The 19597-nt window shown below is 34.4% G+C and overlaps 1 protein-coding gene across 1 annotated transcript in view; it reads right to left on the bottom strand.

The window, feature by feature from the left end:
- LOC128983018 (uncharacterized) overlaps positions 1-19597 on the bottom strand; it is a 46031-nt gene extending 26434 nt beyond the window's left edge. Inside the window, exons 1-3 of the mRNA XM_054402139.1 lie at positions 19462-19597; positions 10384-10716; positions 5016-5232 (exon numbers count right to left, since the gene is read on the bottom strand). Coding sequence (XP_054258114.1) covers positions 5016-5232; positions 10384-10670 — 504 coding nt within the window. The 5' untranslated portion in view covers positions 10671-10716; positions 19462-19597. The remainder of the gene's footprint in view (positions 1-5015; positions 5233-10383; positions 10717-19461) is intronic.

The following is a 19597-nucleotide window of genomic DNA, read 5'->3' as shown; positions in this document are numbered from 1 at the left end:
CTTAATCAATAAAACTTGATATTTTCAATCAAAACTCTGTATTTACAGGGTGGTATCCACCAGACCAACAAGAAAAAATTCATGAGTAATTCTAGGTAATTCAGGTTGTAATTTTCATACTAAATTTTCCAACGTGTTTTTGCGCCAACTCTCGCAATGCTGTTTTAGCGCTAGCACAGTTCGCTATTTTAGTTATCGGAAAAAGCATTCTCAGTTAAAGAAACAAAATTTATGATTACTGTAATATTGCCTGACAAAAGTTTGCAATTTTTATATATTACTGATTAAATAATCAGAAAATTAAAAACTAATCCTTAAACCTGCAATTTATTAATAACTTCTTAAAAATAGTGATATGTCGATAACAAAATTTATCGAATCTCTGTACCGATACCTGAAAAATAGATTCATAATACAGATAATTTTAAATTGACTAAATTTTCTGTTAGGTTTACTACACCAACTTGTCTTTATGTACTTTCATATAGTAGTGTAATTTGGGAGTTATGGGTTTTTTACAAGTGGCCTACAGAAATAATTAATGCAGAAATTCACATAGCCAATTTAGGTTTTAAACCCTTCAAAACACATTAAATAAATACAACGTTAAAGGTAAATTAAGATATTACAAAAAATATATAAATAAAACTTTGTAGAAGTGGGCTATTTTGAAATTTTTGGCCAAGCCGAACGCGAGGTTATATCGTGATCATCTACCACTGTCATAGAGACACCCTCATCGTCTTCTGCGATAACTGAAAAATCCTGAATATCTCCCTCAGTAACGGAAACATCACCACTGTCTTCTGTGGTCGTGACAAAATCCTGATATTGTTCAGCGGTAACGGAAACGTTATAATCACCTTCTGCGATTACAGAAAAGTTATAATCAATTCTTCTAACAAATCACGCGGCCAATTGGTCATCATCATCGTCTCTCGCAGTCACAGAAACATCATTGTCATCTCCCGCGGTCACGGAAACGTCGTCGTCGTCTCCCGCGTCACAAAAAACGTCATCATCGTCTCCCAAGGTCATGGAAACATCATCATCGTCATGCACAATCGCGGCAAAATCACTAAAAACTCCAGCGACCGATTAGAGTTTGGACATCATCATCATCTTTCATGGTCAGAGAAACGTCATCATCGTCATGCGCAATCGCGGCAAAATCACTAACAAATCCCACGGCCGTTTGGACATCATCATCGTCTCCCACGGAGCAAAATCTGAACTGATGTATACTACAGTACCAACTTAACTCGTACTCGTACAGTATAGGTTATAACAGTAGAAAATGCCATAGCATAATACAGTACTGTATTAAAATGGAAACATAATAATCAGAGATTAAAACACATTGAATACTGTATTGCCCAACAGAATATTAAACAATGAACATAAATAAACCTGGAATGGTACTGTGCTGTATTTACTGTAACTGCAACCATAAAAAATTATCTATTGTTTTAAAACAAAGATGATATTTTGGCCTGTTTCCTCGAATTAAGTCTCTCGGCCATTATGTAAGATTCCAACACATTCAAAGAGTTGAAGTATGAATCAGTTACATTAATTCAGCGTTAAAAAAACGTCTAAGTTCTTGTACGTTATTCATGGCGTCAGCTGCACTCGGCACCGGTACTTCCTCTGCTGATGAACCAGCGATCTCATCTCCCGAACCGTGTCCTTTGTCGTCTTGCTTCTCGCTGTTGAGCACCTCTGCGATGATTTCGGCATCCGTTATTTCCCCACATACAGCAACAATCTTCATTGACATTGAGGAAGTCTTCGTACGAGATGGTCAGGTCGGGTACCACATCCTCCCAGCCGTGGACTAAAGGAACAGCTTCTGCTTCTGCTTCTACACTTTCTTCATTGGTTTGAACAAAACCTGCTTTTTTAAAAGTTTTTAATAGTTTCTGGCTTCACTTTGTCCCACGCTTGTTTGGACATTCGGGAGGCTTGCAGAATATCCACCTTTACTCTTAGAGCGTTTCCATGTCTGGAAAAGATATTTTCTACCAACAAACCTATGTAGAAGTGTTTCAAGTATTTTTATAATTCCTTGATCCATTGGCTGGACGTCATATTGGGTGGAAAAAAACCACTTTCACATTATCCATTATAGGTATGGTGTTATGGACTGTGCAGTTGTCGATGAAGAGGACAATATTTAGCTTTTTTTTTTAATAAACTTCTTGTCCAACTTAAGTCAGCCTTTTTGAATAAATGTCACTTGTCATCCAAGTGTTTGAGCTGTTAATATAATCCGGTTTTGACTGGACATTTTTAAAACAACGGTGATTAGCAGATTTCCCATCATCAACAAAGGCAGCTTTTCCGAGCTGTCCATATTTGCTCCAACCAAAAACGTAGCTCTTTCCTTACTTAGTTTTCCTCTGTGGCATTTTTTGTCTTTAAATGCCAGAGTCTTGTCCGGCGTGCATTTAAAAAAAAGGCCAGTTTCATCAGCGTTGAAAATATTTCCCGATAAATTTACAATTATTTTTAGTCCCAGCATAAAATTTATACCTTAATAAGCACGCCAAAAATTCGAATTATCCAAAATTTTTTAGTATTATTTAAATACAAAATGCTAGGGACCAAGAGAAATTATTGAATTAAGGAAGATTTCGAATTAAAGAAGTTCAAATTATCCAGGTTCCATTGTAAATATATATGTCCGTGAACACGATTAACTTGGGTAATTTTTGTCCGATTTTGATGAAATCTGGTTTAAAGGTGTAAGGCGGGATAAACTTGACTGATTTCACAAACCAGCGTCATCGGCCCATGGGAACGGGATTTTATAAGTGGTCTTATAGGGTGAAAATTGTTTTTCTCATTTTTGACTCTCAAAATGCAAAATTGCCCAATTGAGGAAATTTTGAGCTTAAAAAAGCAAATAATATAGTATATCAAAGTGTTTTTGTACAGTTACTAGTTATAGAAAAAATTCAAAAAAATTGTAAAAATTTAAAATTTGAATGTTATTCTCTTGGAGAATATTGTAAAATGTTATAAGTTTGTTCGTTTATGGATATATTTTGATCAAAGTTGGAATTTTTTTTATTTTATACAAAGTTATTATTATTTTAAAAAAACACACTTTATTAGCCTTCCTGTAGCAGTAAACCTAGGTACTCTTTAAACCTAATGTTATTGAAATAGATTTAATTAAAAATCAATTAAGGCGAATGAAAATTCACTTAGTCTACAGGTTTATTGCGGCAGGGGTATTTTAAATTACAATTTAATTAAGTTTTAAAACTTCGCCTGTGTAGGCCTACTACAAAACGTTTAGGCCTGTGAACAATTGAACCAGGGTTTGGACCATTCCCTCATATAAAGTGCTCAATACCCCCGCCGCAGCAAACCTGCAGACTAAGCAAATTTCCATTTGACTGATTTGATTTACACTGAAATGTCTACTTAAAAATATAACATTTATTCCCGATTTAAATAGAATTAGTTTAGGTTTGCTGCATCAGGGAGGGTAAAACTGTTTTTGTTTTTGTTTTTTTTTTTTGTAAAATGTTAATAATTAGTAAGAAATAAAAACATTTTCCAAATTTGATCAAAATATGTTCATAAACAAGCAAACTACAACAGTTTACTTATTCTCCATAAGAATAACATGGGAATTTTAAATTTACAATTTTTTGGAATTTTCTCCGTAACCATTAGGCGCATAATAACGCTTCAATATACTAAATTATTTGTTTTTTTAAGATCTACAAAATGGTTTGGAAAGAAATTGCTAAATTTTATGTTTTTTGGGTCAAAAATGGGAAAACCCTATTATTACCCCATAAAACCCCCCGTAAACCCCCGTTCCCATGGTCTGATCATGCTGGATCGCGAACTCGTTCGAATAAACGTAGGTTTACACGTTTGTTCCAAATTTCATCAAAATCGGACCATTTTTGCTCGAGTTATCGTGCTAACGGACACATATATATATATAAAAATGTATAAATGCATTATTAAAAACTAAGTACCCTTTAAAAATACCTACAAAAAAGGGTACTTAGTTTTTAATAATGCATTTATACATCATAATAGTAGCCCTAATCACTACAGTTTTCTTAATACATATAAATATATATATATATATATATATATATATATGAATTTGAACGGATGGTGTTTTTGGCCTCTAGGGACCTCAAAACGAAAAAAAAAAATCGGTCCCGCGTCCAGGTCTTACCATGAGTACTACGGTAATAGCTTATTCCCTATATGGGAAATTCGCTAAAAAGGAAATGTGGCATCGAAACATAAATTAGAAAGTATGCTACACCCCACAAGCCATATAAATTCCATATACTTACATAACAACATCAGTCATATCACTGCTGAAGTGAATCAAACAATTGATTGAAGCTCAGTTACTTCAACCAGTTGGCTGCTGTGATCATAACGATGCAGTCTCTCACAGTTGAATAAAGCTGTTAACACGTTCAGTGCTGACTAACCCCCACCACATTAGTTCAGTATGAGCTCAGTCATTGCCGGGAACGTTAAAATCGTTGCTAGCCTGTAGCTGTGTAGGTTGGTACTAAAATGTCCCGTAAAATCCCGTCTGACAATGCTTTTGTCCCGGTTTCGGAGATTTTCTCTCTTCAAGCCATATTACAAAGCCACTGACTACTGATCCAGGCAGTGCTGCTACCTTTGGGTGTTTTAGGGAACTACGTCCAATCTCGGGGTAACGTAGTACAATCGCCGCTGCTCTTTTGTTATTTGTCAGATTGAAATATTTGAATGCCAATTGTGTTTGCTGTTACGGTACCGCGCCGGGGCTTTGCCCGGGACTCGCCGCTATTGGCGAGTGCCTGTTGTTGGAATGCCTGCCGCACTGAACATGTTAAGCTGTTATATGAAAAAAATTCTTGTGGTAGAGTTATATCAGTTGCTGTAAACATTCAAACAAAGGGGTCCAAAAATCAGATAAATTAATTATAATGATATTACTAACAGTACTTTGTAAACTAATTAATTTATCTCACCTTTTTAGACTCTTCTTCTTTACCAAGAATGTAAAGAACATGCGCCTTTGTAGCTGATACTACATGGCCGAGTGAAAGTTTTACTTTTTGGTAACAAGGTTCATTTCTTGAAATCTCTTCCTCAAGACACCCATCAATTATTTCCATGTTTTTACAACAGTTATCAATATCACCAGTTATGTAGTATTCAAGTACCAATTTCAGGAGTGATACAAACCTGAAGTATAAAACAACTTTATTTTTAGACATTCAAGTTATGGTGCTTTGTATAGTTGTTTCAAAGAAAATCTAAATTGCAATACCCTTATTTTAAAAAGTTGCAATCTTACTAATAGGAATGGGCACAGCTGCCAAAATCACACAACCGTTGCGGAGCGACAACCATTTAATTTTAACGTTGTCGACAACTGTTGACCTTGGCACTGGCGTTGTGTTGTGGCTGTGCACTGTTACGTTTACAACGACAACGCTTAGTAGCTCAACGGTTGTGAGTAGACGGTTGTGTTGTCGTCGACCGTTGTGAATGTCTATTTTGCATTTTGCTTTAGTTATAGAAATTATATTGCTTGTAGAAATTAAATTGACTGAAGCCTCGTAGCCTGTTGCCATAGATGGCCTACGTGTGAAACCTAGATTATATAATTTAATTAGTATCATTTAGTTTATAAAAACAAAATAGGCTAACCGTAAGTTTAAATTAAACATAAATGTCCACTGTGAACAAAAACAGTTTTAACTTCAAAAATAAAATTTAACCTGTTTATTTACAAATTTTATAGAGTAAAAATTGACATAACTTGGAGTAAATCTAAAATGAACAAGAATAAATGACAAACTTAGGATAGCATTGCATCCTATTGTAAGGTAACAATAAGAAAGAAATCAGTTTTTCAGGTAACCACGGTCTTATACAGACAACGACAACAACTTTGCCGCAAAACAGTTGAATACAACTGCCTCAGCCTGTTTTACAAAACAGTTTAGTTTAGATAACGCCCGCCTCTGGCCAGCTCACAACCACAACCGAACCGAACATTTGTTGTAGAGTGTTGCGTTTAGCAGTCTCGCAGCTGTGAACAACGACAACTTCCTGAAACAGTTGTCGACAACTGCCAACTCTCCACAACCGTTTAGTTGTGCATCGTCTGCCGCACCACAACCGTTGTGTTGTTTTCGCCCCACCTCTACTCACTAAATAGCATGCATCTCCCTAAAAAACACAACATACCATAAAAAATAAGTTAAATAGGCTACCTACAATAAGCATTGAAGTGATCCCAATCTGGGGAAACATTAAATATTACAACTGCCTTGAAACTTACCTACCTTGAAAAACATAGTGAACTAACATTTGGTAAGAAATTTTAATTTTGATAACAAATAATGTTTAGCTCTAGAAACATGGCCTACCTGTTTTTTATCCATCATCTAAAGAATAGCAAAAACTTTAGCAGGTGTTACTTGTTTCATATACCATATACAGTAGCAGGATAGATAAGTTTCTTCTGTTGGAAATACCTAGAATTAAGGGGTTATGTTGACAGTGCACGGTCCCAGCCAATCCTAAAGGAGCATCGCATTTCCCCACGGCTTTCTTTTCAAAGAACCTAAACCTCTGGCATCGCTTTCACTCTGCATCTCACCTTTCACGGTATGTCCACCATGTGCTGTCCATGTGAATTTTAAATTACAAAGTTAGGCCAGCGTACCAACAATAATGTAGTAACCTACGACACCTTACAAATGGCGACGAGGAGCTATGGTTGCAGTGTGTGTACATCGTTCATCAGCCATTCAGAACATGACATGACTTGACAGTAAAAGAAGCGCTTTAAAAGTGAAGTATAGTATTAATTAACAACTAAAAGATACGGAAAAAGAAGCTCCATTGTAAGAAACTACATGATACTACACTCAACCATGAGTAGTAGGGTGTTCTATTACGGTCATTAGGCCCACCAAGCCAAGCCTACATAAATATGTTCATGCTCATTTCTCTACAATGTCTGGAGACTCTATTGATCGGTTACAAAATGGCAGGTCTCATCGGCACCATAGGAAGTTTCTATTCTTCAGAGGAAACATGGACACAATTTGAACGTTTTGGAATATTTGTGTAAAATCTTACAACTTACTAAAAAACCTATGTTCACCTGATAAGCCTACCTCTAAAAGCTGTGCTGATCTGGTTAAGTTGGTTGAAATCATCTTTATCCAAACCCATCCTTCATTGCTGAGCGTTATAAATTTAAATGATGTACGAAAGTACCCAAAAAGAACTTGAATAGCGTTGCCATAGGCAGAGCCGACACAGTACGCGTTTCGGCTGCAAGATGTGTATAGCGCAACTCACTGCCAGTTCAGTACGGCTGCTATCGTACCACTGGCTGGTTGTGTTTGTCGGTAGTGACAGTTTTTGTTGGCACCATTATTCTAGTAGGTTGTTTTTTGCGATGGCAAATGAAAGTGTACAGCTTGCAGCTGTAGTTTTTATTTTTTTTTTATTATTTTTTATATTTGGTAAAAATACTGCTGAAACTGTTCTAATGTTGAAAAAAGCTTACAAAGATGACGCCATAGGAAAAAATCAAGTGTATGAGTGGTTTAATCATTAAAAAAATGGTGACATGTCTATTGAAGACATTGTCCTGGACATTTATCAACTGCCCAAAATTAGGAAAATTAGGAAAAAATCTGGGACCTGATGCTTGAAGACCATGGACAGATGATTGATCAAGTAGCAGAGATAACTTTCTCACAGGTCAACTTTTGAATGACATTCACTTCAACTTAGGCCTACAGGACATTCAAACGTAAAACTATTAATTTAATATAATACCGTTGTATGTAAATTTATTCAATGGCATTATCATCGTCTTTCAAAACTACTCTGTATTCCTCTAAAATTTCAAAATTGTTGGAGGTGTTTACAAAATTTAAAATGTGGTATATTTATTAAGCGTTCAGACTAACTTTCTAGTCGCTCGCCGCTGGTTTTTTGTTTCTCACCCCAACTGTCATAGCCACCAGTGGCTTCACTGTCTAATATGCTGTTTATATGGCAATAGCCCCTCATGTTTATTTTATTCTGTACTCGCTGGGTTCTACTGTATAGGCATAGACTGGAAAAAGGAACTCCAGTTAGTCACATCTATGCCTGATAAAAAAAATAATCAAAACTGATGTAAAAGATGTGCAAAGTAGCAATTTCATTATAGGGAAAGGTTTATGATAGGGTCTCCGAAAATATTTTTCAGTGAATTAAGGACATACACAGGGGGACCAGTGATACTTAAGTTGAAGTCTAATATTAAACCTAAATATTTCAAATCAAGGCCTATTTCAACCGAATATGAACTGGATGGGTTGGTAGAGACAACCGGCAGAGATCCTTATAACCATAGAAACAAAATGAATGTGAATGGGGAAAGTTACAATTTACCTATTCTACCGGTTCTTAAAAGCGATGGTACATCAAGACTGTGTGGTTACTTTTAATTGAATATATCAAAAACTCCGTCCCTGGAAGTAGACCAGTCCCAATTCAAAAAAATAAGCAATTTGTTAGCTTCATTAAAGGAGAAACTGTCTCCAAGATTGATTAGTCACAGGCCAATGCTCAGATTAAGTTTAGATGAAAAATACAAAGAGTGTTATTGTTCAACAAAAACTTCCAGAGGTTTGTTTGGAAACAATAGAATGCTTTATTGGAATTGGAAAGTCCCAGTATGTTTTAAAGGATTATTGAATAAGTCCTCAATGGTATTCCTGGCAAAGTTGTGTTTTCAGATGGTATTATAATAACTGGCAAAAATTAAAAGGAACACATAAGTAGGTTAAGAGAAATGTGTAAACGGTTAAATAAGAATGGACAAACAGTACAAAAAGAAAAATGTCAGTTTTTTTGTAAGCAAGTAGTTGCTTACAAACCTACCTAGGGTTTGGACTAACGAAGGTTTACAAACTTCTAAAAACAAATTAGAAGCAATCATAGACACACCGAAACCCACTAATGTTACTCAACTAAATTCATTAATGGGGTAGTTAGTTACTACTAAAACTTCAACAATGGTAATGCCTATGTAGGACTATCGACTTCTTAAAAAAGAAGTTTCTTTTGGATGGAACTATTAATGTAAGAAGTCTTAAACAAATTAAGGAAAGTTTAGTAACAGCTCCAATACTAGCCTTTTATGACCCAGATTTACCCTTAAGATTAACCACTGATAGTTCGTCCTATGGTATTGGTTATGTTTTAAGTCAAATTGATAAAGAACGATTCTGAAAAAATTAAGGCATAGACATATTCAATAACCTATAGAACTGACCCAAAAAACCTTTGTTACATTTTTAGGACAAAATGTACGTTTCAATTTATGTTTCAAGGGTCCAATGGTGGGCGCACTTAAGACCCTATAACCTCCCCCTCCCCTTAAGGCCCGTTTTGCCAGAAGCGTCTATCGCTGCCCTCTGCTGTGCATTGTTGTAGATTAGTCTATTTTGCCAGAAGCGTCTATCGCTACAGCCGCCAGCGTCTGTAGCTGAAAAGCTAGCATCTGACGCGGACCACTGCTTCTGGAGCAGAAGGAGACACAGTCGCTAGCGATTATTACTGGAATAAGCACGTGTTTAGTTGTTGACTTAACTTTTGTTTCCTTAAATAAGTTGTGTTTTCAAGTTTAGTGACATGTCACAATCAAAGTGGGGATTCAATAGTGAATAAGATAAAAAAAACTGAAAAACTAGATAAAACTAGTGAAACTTGGTCTCATCAGAGCGGAGGTGATTTTCAATTAACAATTTAAAAAACCCCTCTTCAGGTCTCTTTTTAAAAACATAGTAAGCACTTCTTCCCTAGGTTTGCACAACATTTCTAATATTTCTTCATCGTCTAATTCCTCAGCTAACAAATACTTTACTATTTGCTTTTTACAGCTCATTTTCAGAAATACTCCTTTTGCCACCAAAGTAAATCACTCACTGATCAAATAATCGCAAGGAACAGACGCTTCTGGCAAAATAGGCCCGAGCGATAGACGCTGGGCGATTATCACTCTAGCGATCATCGCTGAGTAAACGAAAACCCAACAAAACACAGGGGAAATGTTTTACAGGAGAATATTTTCATCCAATCCTGAGGAGCGTCGCTTCTCTGCACCTCTTTCTTTCCAAAAAAACTCAAGTCTCTGATAGCTCTCTCTTGCCATCTTACCTGCCACAGTAACTTATGTCCCTCATGCCCATGTGAATTTTAAATTACAAATTGGTACTTTACTAAAAGTTCATTATTTCCTAGCTTACTAAATGTAGCTTAATAATGTAGTGCTTACGATACACTACAGCAGGAAATTACATTAAATGAACCTACCTTTGTATAGAAAATTCTGGTTCTTCAATCAACAGATCGTCAAGTTTTTCCAAAGTTCTCATTATAACCAATTCAGAACCCAAACCTCGTTCTTGTTTTAAATGCCACACAAATGGTGTTTCACATTCTTCAAGCCAAGGCGGAATTGTCACTTTATTTTTTATTTCAAATGTATCATCGTTTTTTAAGATATTTGGCTGGGTTTTATCACCAAGGTGTATATTGTCTAAAAGAGTTGATACAGTGTCAACTGAGATTTGATTCATATTTAAAAGATTTTTACTCATTCATCATCCAATTAAATCACCACTCTCTGAAGATGTATTTATCATCCTGAAATAAAATCAAGTATTAACTCACTCAAGGTATCATGGAAGGAAAAAATAAGCTGTGGTTCGAGTAGATCTTTATCACAAGTAAGTATTTAAAGGTTGACCACCTTCATGTTGATGACATAAGTTATTGAATTGTTTAGTGAAAATCATAACAAACATGCCTGTCTGTTCAAATGCCTTCATAAATGGAGGTTGCTGGTAAACTTAGGGAAGAGCATTGATTGTCAACCATATACCTATAACATTGTCAAGAAAAAACAACAATGCTTTCACGGCAAAAACATTGATAGTGGATGTTGAAATTTATTACAAATTAACTAATTTTTGGCAGTGTTTAGAACAAGCACATCAACAATATAAATGATAGTTACAGTACCTCAGTCTCAATCTACTCTTGTCTGAGTCTAGTCCAGTTAGATATTTTTGGATTTGATATTTCATCAGCCTTTTAATGGAATTTAATACAACAGTTCAATTTCTTGTTAAGAAATGATTAACATTCAAAACTTCACTAAAACTTATACAGTTCAATTAAGAAAAACCACCAATAGGCTATTTCAATAAATGTCCAAAAACATCGGTAGGCCTAATCGATGGAAAAAATCGAAGTATCAGAAAAATTGGCTATCAATTCTCATACCTAGTTGCCTAGGTTAATATGCATTTTAGAGTCAACTCCCAATTTATGGATTTTGTTCGTTCTACTATAAACTTAATACTAATTCCGAAAATGACATTGTTTCCCTCAAAAAGCACCAAAAAAGCCCATAAAACAAAAGATACCCTCACCAAAACAAAAGCAAATCCACCAAAAAAGTGATGTGCTTCGCGACTTGAGAAAATAGTTCTGTATATTTTCGTAATTTGCAATGGTTTCCGCGCCTTAAAAAATGCTTTAAAGGTATTTTATTGTTTATTAAGATCGTAGGAATGGTTTAAATACCCCCGCCGCAGCAAACCTGCAGACTAAGCGAATTTCCATTTGACTGATTGGATTTACACTGAAATGTCTACTTAAAAATATAACATTTATTCTTGATTTAAATAGAATTAGTTTAACAAGTACTTAGGTTTGCTGCATCAGGGAGGGTAAAACTGTTTTTTTTGTTTTTTTTTGTAAAATGTGAATAGTTAGTAAGAAATAAAAACTTTTCCAAATTTGATCAAAATATGTTCACAAACAAGCAAACTACAACAGTTTACTTATTCTCCATAAGAATAACATGGGAATTTTAAATGTACAATTTTTTGGTATTTTCTCCGTAACCATTAGGCGCATAATAACGCTTCAATATACTAAATAATTTGTTTTTTAAGCTCTACAAAATGGTTTGGAAAGAAATTGCTAAATTTTATGTTTTTTGGGTCAAAAATGGGAAAAACCTATTTTTACCCCATAAAACCCCCCGTAAACCCCCGTTCCCATGGTCCGATCATGCTGGATCGCGAACTCGTTTGAATAAACGTACGTTTACACGTTTGAACCAAATTTCATCAAAATCGGATAATTTTTGCTCGAGTTATCGTGCTGACGGACACATATATATATATATATATAAATATATAAATATAAATATATATATATATATATATATATGAATTTGAACGGTTGGTGTTTTTGGCCTCTAGGGACCTCAAAACGAAAAAAAAATCGGTCCCGCGTCCAGGTCTTACCATGAGTACTACGGTAATAGCTTATTCCCTATATGGGAAATTCGCTAAAACATTTAAAATCCAGAAAGTTCATATTTACAGGCCTAGGCCCTAACTAACTTAATAATATTCCCAAAGAAACTGGATCAATACAATCTGAGACTTATTTAAATAAGCTGAGGACACTGGCGCACATGTGGGACTGAAGTTTATTGGAATGGCCCTGACGGTGCACATTTGGGACGGGGGTTTTGGAGTGAGTTGTTGTGGCGCATTGGCGCATAGGACGGCGGGCTAGGCCTAGGCCCTATATCTATGTAATTTTTTACATATCGGTAGCAAATGTGTTAAATGGGCTACCCTAATATCAATTGAAACTATCGATTGAACGGTACTTATTTAGGACACAGACCCCAGCTTAAACGTTCTAAAATAACTTTTAAACTATTCTAGGACATCAATACTACAACTTTATTAAAGAATTTTTTGGCGCCGAGACCCCCTTTTATTTTTAATTAAATATTTAAACAATAATCCCAACTCACTAGGGGGCCGGTGGGAATTCGGGGTTTTGGGTGGGGGAGATAAAACGTGGTTAATTATGGGGAGAAAAGGGTAATTCAACGGGTAAAAGGGTAATTTATAGGTAATTACCCAGCAAGAATGGGAAATTCGTCTGTATAAATGGGTACTTTCCTTTGCCGCCGTTAAAATCCGAAAATCGGCTTAAAAAATATTTAAACAGGTCAATAAAAGTGGTGTAACATCTATCCCCTGTGTGAATAGCCTTAACGATATCCTCTAAAAACGTGAAGTTAAGTTTTCAGTCTTCTTTTGTTTGAATATTTATAGTTTTATTTATTCAAGTTCTTAAAAAAACGTACACCGATTGTGGGTGCATTTTTACATTCAAAACACCAATAAAATATATAAACATATCATAACCTATTTCCATGTTTGTTTACATTGAAAATAAAAATATTTCGATATATCGAACCGAATCTGTATCGATATTTCTGCAGACATATGTAACGAATACATAGAGAAAACAAACACCTCAAGGAGTATGGAATTAATAATTAAATAAACATATCTCTGGAATTAACCAACACAAGTTGTTAGTCGTTTTTTGGCTTACAGTAGTTCATGTTGGTGACATTGGGTGCACTGGTGTCTACTATCTGATTTATTAATAGATTTCTTTATTTATTGGCAAATATTTACATTGGGATAATCAGTTCTTATTTAGGCATGTGAGGAAGGTAGGTCGGGTTTTATGCGGATTCGTGACTGTATTAAGTCCTTTGAAGTGAGGTTAGATTAGGTAAGTTAAAGGTTAGGTTATAATGAACCGACTCATTAATTTATGCAACTTCCAGACTGTTTTTGCACAATTAAAATAGTGGGTGAAACACAATGAAATAACAATATCAAAAATGCGCAAGCTTACCTAATCTAACCTCACTTCAAAGGACTTAATACAGTCACGAATCCGCATAAAGTCCGACCTATCTTCCTCACATGCCTTTTCTGACATTAACTGCTATTTAAACATTAATATTAAGGTTGGGTTGGGTTAGGTTAGGTTAGATTAGATTAGATTATGTAACATCATTTGTTATTTAATTTCATGGTTTGTACTTTACTGTTTGGTTGTATATCTAGCTAACGAGTTCTCTTATAAAACCGATTTATGAAATCATCAGCCAGTTTGGTTGGTTTGGTTAGTTTAGAACGGTTTAATTTCATAATCAACGGTAATTTTTTTCTCAAAAAGTGAGTGTTCATAAGATCTACATGTTAAAATCTTAACTGCTGTACTTTGCTATTAAAAACGGGGTTTTACGAGAAATACAGAGGGAATTCAGGTTAAATTGAGGGAATTCTAGGGGTAATTGTGGTACAGTGACCTGTCACTGCAACTGCATTGCTATTGTTTTGGTTTGTGGTAAAACAGATCAACAGATGATGTAATTGTACAGATTTCTGATTGGCAGATTATTTCTGTCGTGTAGTAATCTGATTGGCTGGTGGTTTCGTTGTTAGTTGTTTGTTTTGAACCGTCTCCATGACTCCATGTTGTTAGTTCAAAGTGAAGTAGTGACCAAGGAGGACGTAGCTCAAATTTGTGTTTAATTTTCATTCTTATTGTGTCGGAAAATCGCGTTCGGACATTATGTAGAAAACGGGGTGATTCCTAGTGAAATATGTGGAAACCTATCATTATGTATTTGTTGGACTAAGTGATTTAAATTTTCGTTGTAGGCTAGTTGCTGGTTGGCTATCGGCAAACCAAAGACATGGTGCTCTCCGTGCGTGCCGGTTTTGGTTATTTTTGACGAGTGAGACGGCAGTAAATTATATGTCGAGTGCATATTCCTTGTGCATTTTTCACGGCGATATAGTGAATCCAACATTCTTGAAGTGTGGAATTGTGTAAAATTGGTGTATATTGAGGTTTTGGAGGAACTGTTGTTAGGGTCGGTTTTATTAAATTCCAGTCAATATTTAGGACTGGAATTGCTTTTCCCCCAATTATTATCCTCCAAAACTTCATTTTATACACTTTTTACACAATTTCACACTTCAGAAAGTGTTTTTAAGCTGGGGTCTGGGTCCTAAATTTTTACCGATTGAACATATTGGTAATTCTGAGCAATTAACCTACTTATATGCATTAACCTTCTGCAGTTTATGCAGCAATTAACCTTCTGAGTTATGAATTAACCTACCCTGCCTTGTGGGGCTTGAATTATGTTTCTTACGTTATGAATTAACCTATTCTAACCTAACATAACGGTACTGTCACAACTGGCCTTCCGCACGTCTCCCACAAGCTACTGTTATCGCGTGTATTTTGAACCTTCTTGTCGCTCGGCAACCAATACGATGGCCTTGCAGGGCTTGAATTAACTTAAGTTATATTTTTCTTCTTTTCTGAAAACATCCATATGACCGTAGTAAAATATGAAAAAGTTTGGGGTTGACCAAGTAATTGCTCAGAATTACCAAATAGGCTATAATTGATGAATAATTTTTCCTATAGGCCTATCAATTATAAAATTAAACTGTCATAACATAACCAAACTTGCTGATATTGAAAAAATCAAATGAAGGTTTACTATTTGAATCGATCGATATTAGGGTGGCTGCACTTTACTTTACGTCCAACACTCATTCCAATGAAAATATCAATTGATATATTGATTATCTACATATAAAGCCAAAAGTAGGCTACCCATGAACTTTTGAGAAAACTACAAGTCACACCCCCATAAACCATATACCATATATAATGTTCGTCATGAAGAGAAACCGTGCGCAAAATTATCCATTATTTCATAAATTGCCCTATAAGGTCGTAATTGCTTTCCAAAGGGAACTTTCCATTTACCTAATGTTAAAAATAGGGTCATTCCATATCAAATCAACAAGGCTCTCAACCTGACCATCTTGGATTTTGATGAAATTTTGCATACTTGTAGTATTTTGAGTCCTGAATCCAAATATGCTTTTTAAAAAAATCTATTTTTTATAGTTTTTATGATATAAATATTTGAAAATGGTAAAAATTGGCGTTTTTTACTGTGCGCGCAAATCTAAAATGTTGTCTAGGATGAGTTCTATTGGTCCTATCAAGTTGTACAATGGCTCATTTTAAAGAGGATTCAAATGCCTTTAATCTGATACCAAACTCAACCTACTTTGGTAAAAATTAATTTTTTTTGAAAACTTCAAAATATGTTTCTGAAAAAAAATTTAAGATAGTGTTTTTTGAAAATTTTGAAAATTACATATGTTAAAGAATGTAATCTAGTAAGTACATTATACAAATTTCAAAATGGGATGATAATGGGATCAGCAGTTATGATAAAAATACTTGACTATGGTTCACTGTTTCCAAGCGTACGTACTAACCTAAATGAATCATTTAATAAGAGTCTATTAACTATATGATTAAAATTAAAAATATCTGCCTATATTTGAACTATGTATGTCATATTTTGCTATAATATAAACTAAATCTAGCAAATAAACAACATTATTCAAGTTAACAGAGTTTCCGTCAACCTTTGAACATGGGGGCTACTTTGAACAAACTTTCCACTTTTCATATTTTATTTTTTTCATATTAATTTTATCTTTAAATGATAATGTTTATTATAATTTTCTATTCCCAGATAAATACTCTACTTAAAAAAATATTTAATAGTGCATACTATGGTTCTGCAAAAAATTTGTCCATTGGTTCTGGTTTCAACAATTTGTCCATTTTCAGGGAGAGTCACACAAACCATAAGTATAACACTAGACATAAGAACCTAATTAAGCCCACTAGCCATAGATTATCACTATTTGAAGCATCACCTCAATATATTGGACCGAAATTGTACAACTTAATTCCTGATAATTTAAAAAACATTACCAATCCAAATAAATTTAAAAAAGAATGTAAAAACTGGTTGCTAACCAAAACGTTTTATTCTTTAAATGAATTTTTAAGTGGAAATTGGTAGGATGTTAAGTATTAAAACTATTTTGTTTTAAATTGAATATTATTATTTAGCTTTAAGTATTATAATGTAATTGACAAATGTCCTGTCATTTTGTGATGTAATGACATTCTGTAAATAAATAAATAAATAAATAAATTAAAAATACTTATTTTTCACTGACATTTTTTAGTAAAAAAAAGTCGTCCAAACTTCCATGTCTACAGCAAACCCAGTAAGTTTATGATTTATGACTTAAAACCATAATTGAATAGCCCATTTATCTGGGATTAAGAAAATACCTGCTTTGATTTCTTTATAAGCAGTAATAACTTTAAAAAAAGAAAGAAAAAATTACCCAATTTGCTGACCCTTACTTATGGCGTCGCGACCCTTAGATCTGGAGCAAAATTTCCCGGACATGAAAAAGAAATACTTGGGTTTTAAGTGTTATTTTTGAAAATGATTTTTCTAATGAAAACAGATGTTTTGAGCTTTAGTTATTATTAGCAGCCATAATCCAATTCCTTTATTTGACTGCTATGATATTTAAAAATACCCTTGCAAAATTAAAAAATAACCGGACGGACATTTTGAAAATTCTCCGTAACTTTTTTTAATTTTTGACATATCAAAATAGAAGTTATACAGCAATGTGGTATGTGGTTTGTGGTATTTAAATCCACAAATCAGTTTTCACTAAAAAAATGTAATTGTTAAAGTGAGAATACATTATTTATACTTATGAGCAGACATTTCCCCAAAACTAAATAATTAGGCTATCATGGAATATTATCTATGTATCAATAATAAGGTTACTACAGGATTTATATAGATTGATCACAGTATATTGTGTGACAAAATTATCAATGCTTGTTTGTCTCTCTCTCTTGTCACGAGAGGAAAGACAGACAAACATGGACCTATGGGTTTTGGCTCAGGTTCCTGAGTATTTTCCAGTTGTATTGCAACGATTTACTGTAATTAATCTTTAAGTCTGCCTTTTCACTAGGCTGGAGACACTAGTCAGCCACTAGATCTGTGCAAAACCACATTGTGAAGCACTTTACGTTTACACTATCAGGTCGCAGCGACCCACCTCGGCAGTAGCGACCCGGTCTTGAGCAGTTGTAATTTGTTTGACAGGTACACAGGTCTAACTTATGTTTGTCAGTCTTTCCTCTTGTCTCAAGACCGAGTCGCTACAGCCGAGATGGGTCGCTGCAACCTGATAGTGTAAACGTAAAGTGCTTCACAATGTGATTTTGCACAGATCTAGTGGCTGACTAGTCTCCAGCCTAGTGAAAAGGCAGACTTAAAGATTGATTACAGTAAATCGTTGCAACACAACTAACTGGAAAAGACTGAGGAACCTGAACCAAAACAAATTGGTCCATATTTGTTCAAAGGTTGACGGAAACTCTGTTAACTTGAATAATGATGTTTACTTGCTTTATTTAGTTTATATATAGCAAAATATGACATACATAATTCAAATATAGGCAGATATTTTTAATTTTAATCATATAATTAATAGACTCTTATTTAATGATACATTTAGGTTAGTACTTACACGCTGTATGCGCCGAAATGCTTGGAAACAGTGAACCATAGTCAAGTATTTTTATCATAACTGCTGATCCCATTATCATCCCATTTTGAAATTTTTATAATGTACTTACCGGTACTAGATTACATTCTTTAACATATGTAATTTTCAAATTTTTCAAAAAACACTATCTAAAATTTTTTTTCAAAAACATATTTTGAAATTTTCAAAAAAAATTAATTTTTACCAAAGTAGGTTGAGTTTGGTATCAGATTAAAGGCACTTGAATCCTCTTTAAAATGAGCCATTGTACAACTTGATAGGATTAATAGAACTCATCCTAGACAACATTTTAGATTTGCGCGCACGGTAAAAAACGCCAATTTTTACCATTTTCAAATATTTATATCATAAAAACTATAAAAGATAGATTTTTTTAAAAAGCATATTTGGATTCAGGACTCAAAATACTACAAGTATGCAAAATTTCATCAAAATCTAAGATGGTCAGGTTGAAAATAATTTTTTATTGGTTGATTTCATATGGAATGACCCAATACCTCGGCTGTTATTATTTGTTCGTATTACCATCGCTGTATTCTGTTTTGTTTATTTTATCTTAACTTAACCAATCAATAGTTTTATTAATACTAATGTAGTAAAACGGGGTGGAGCAGCCCGTGGGTAACAGCTAGTTCGATATAGGTTACCTGTCATTTGATTAGTTAGGTAAGGTTAACCCAACCTTAACTAACCAAACGATATATCGAATGAAACAATCAATAAATCAATATTTTCATTTGGTTGTTTCATTCGAATGAGTGTAGGACGTAAAGTAAAGTGCAGCCGTGTGAGTACCCTAGCATATTGGTGTCAATTTTCAAGTCTGCCTGTAAGAAAAAAGGGACTAGGCCTAGGCCTTAAGATAAGCCTTAGTTAAAATCATTATTTAAAATAAATCTGATTGAATTCGATCTTTTTAGTCCAGGCCTTAACTGAGAAAGGTATTTAAAACAGTAATTTTAAGTAGCCTATGTCAAGTACTTACAAAAAATATTGCACAATACTGAAACAGAACTTCAAACTTCAGTTCAGACTTCAGGTTCAGGTTTGGTTTGGTTTTGTTTTAGGTTTTAGTTTTTAGTTAGGCTAGGTCTACGTCTACGTCCTTGTCCTACTACGAC

The sequence above is a fragment of the Macrosteles quadrilineatus genome, unplaced genomic scaffold (assembly GCF_028750875.1).
Source record: "Macrosteles quadrilineatus isolate MER2022 unplaced genomic scaffold, UCM_ALF_1.0 Scaffold_1__1_contigs__length_201487025, whole genome shotgun sequence".
NCBI classification, from domain to species: Eukaryota; Metazoa; Arthropoda; class Insecta; order Hemiptera; family Cicadellidae; genus Macrosteles; species Macrosteles quadrilineatus.
Note: the sequence above shows the minus strand (reverse complement) of the source record. Positions and strands in the feature narration are given on the sequence as shown.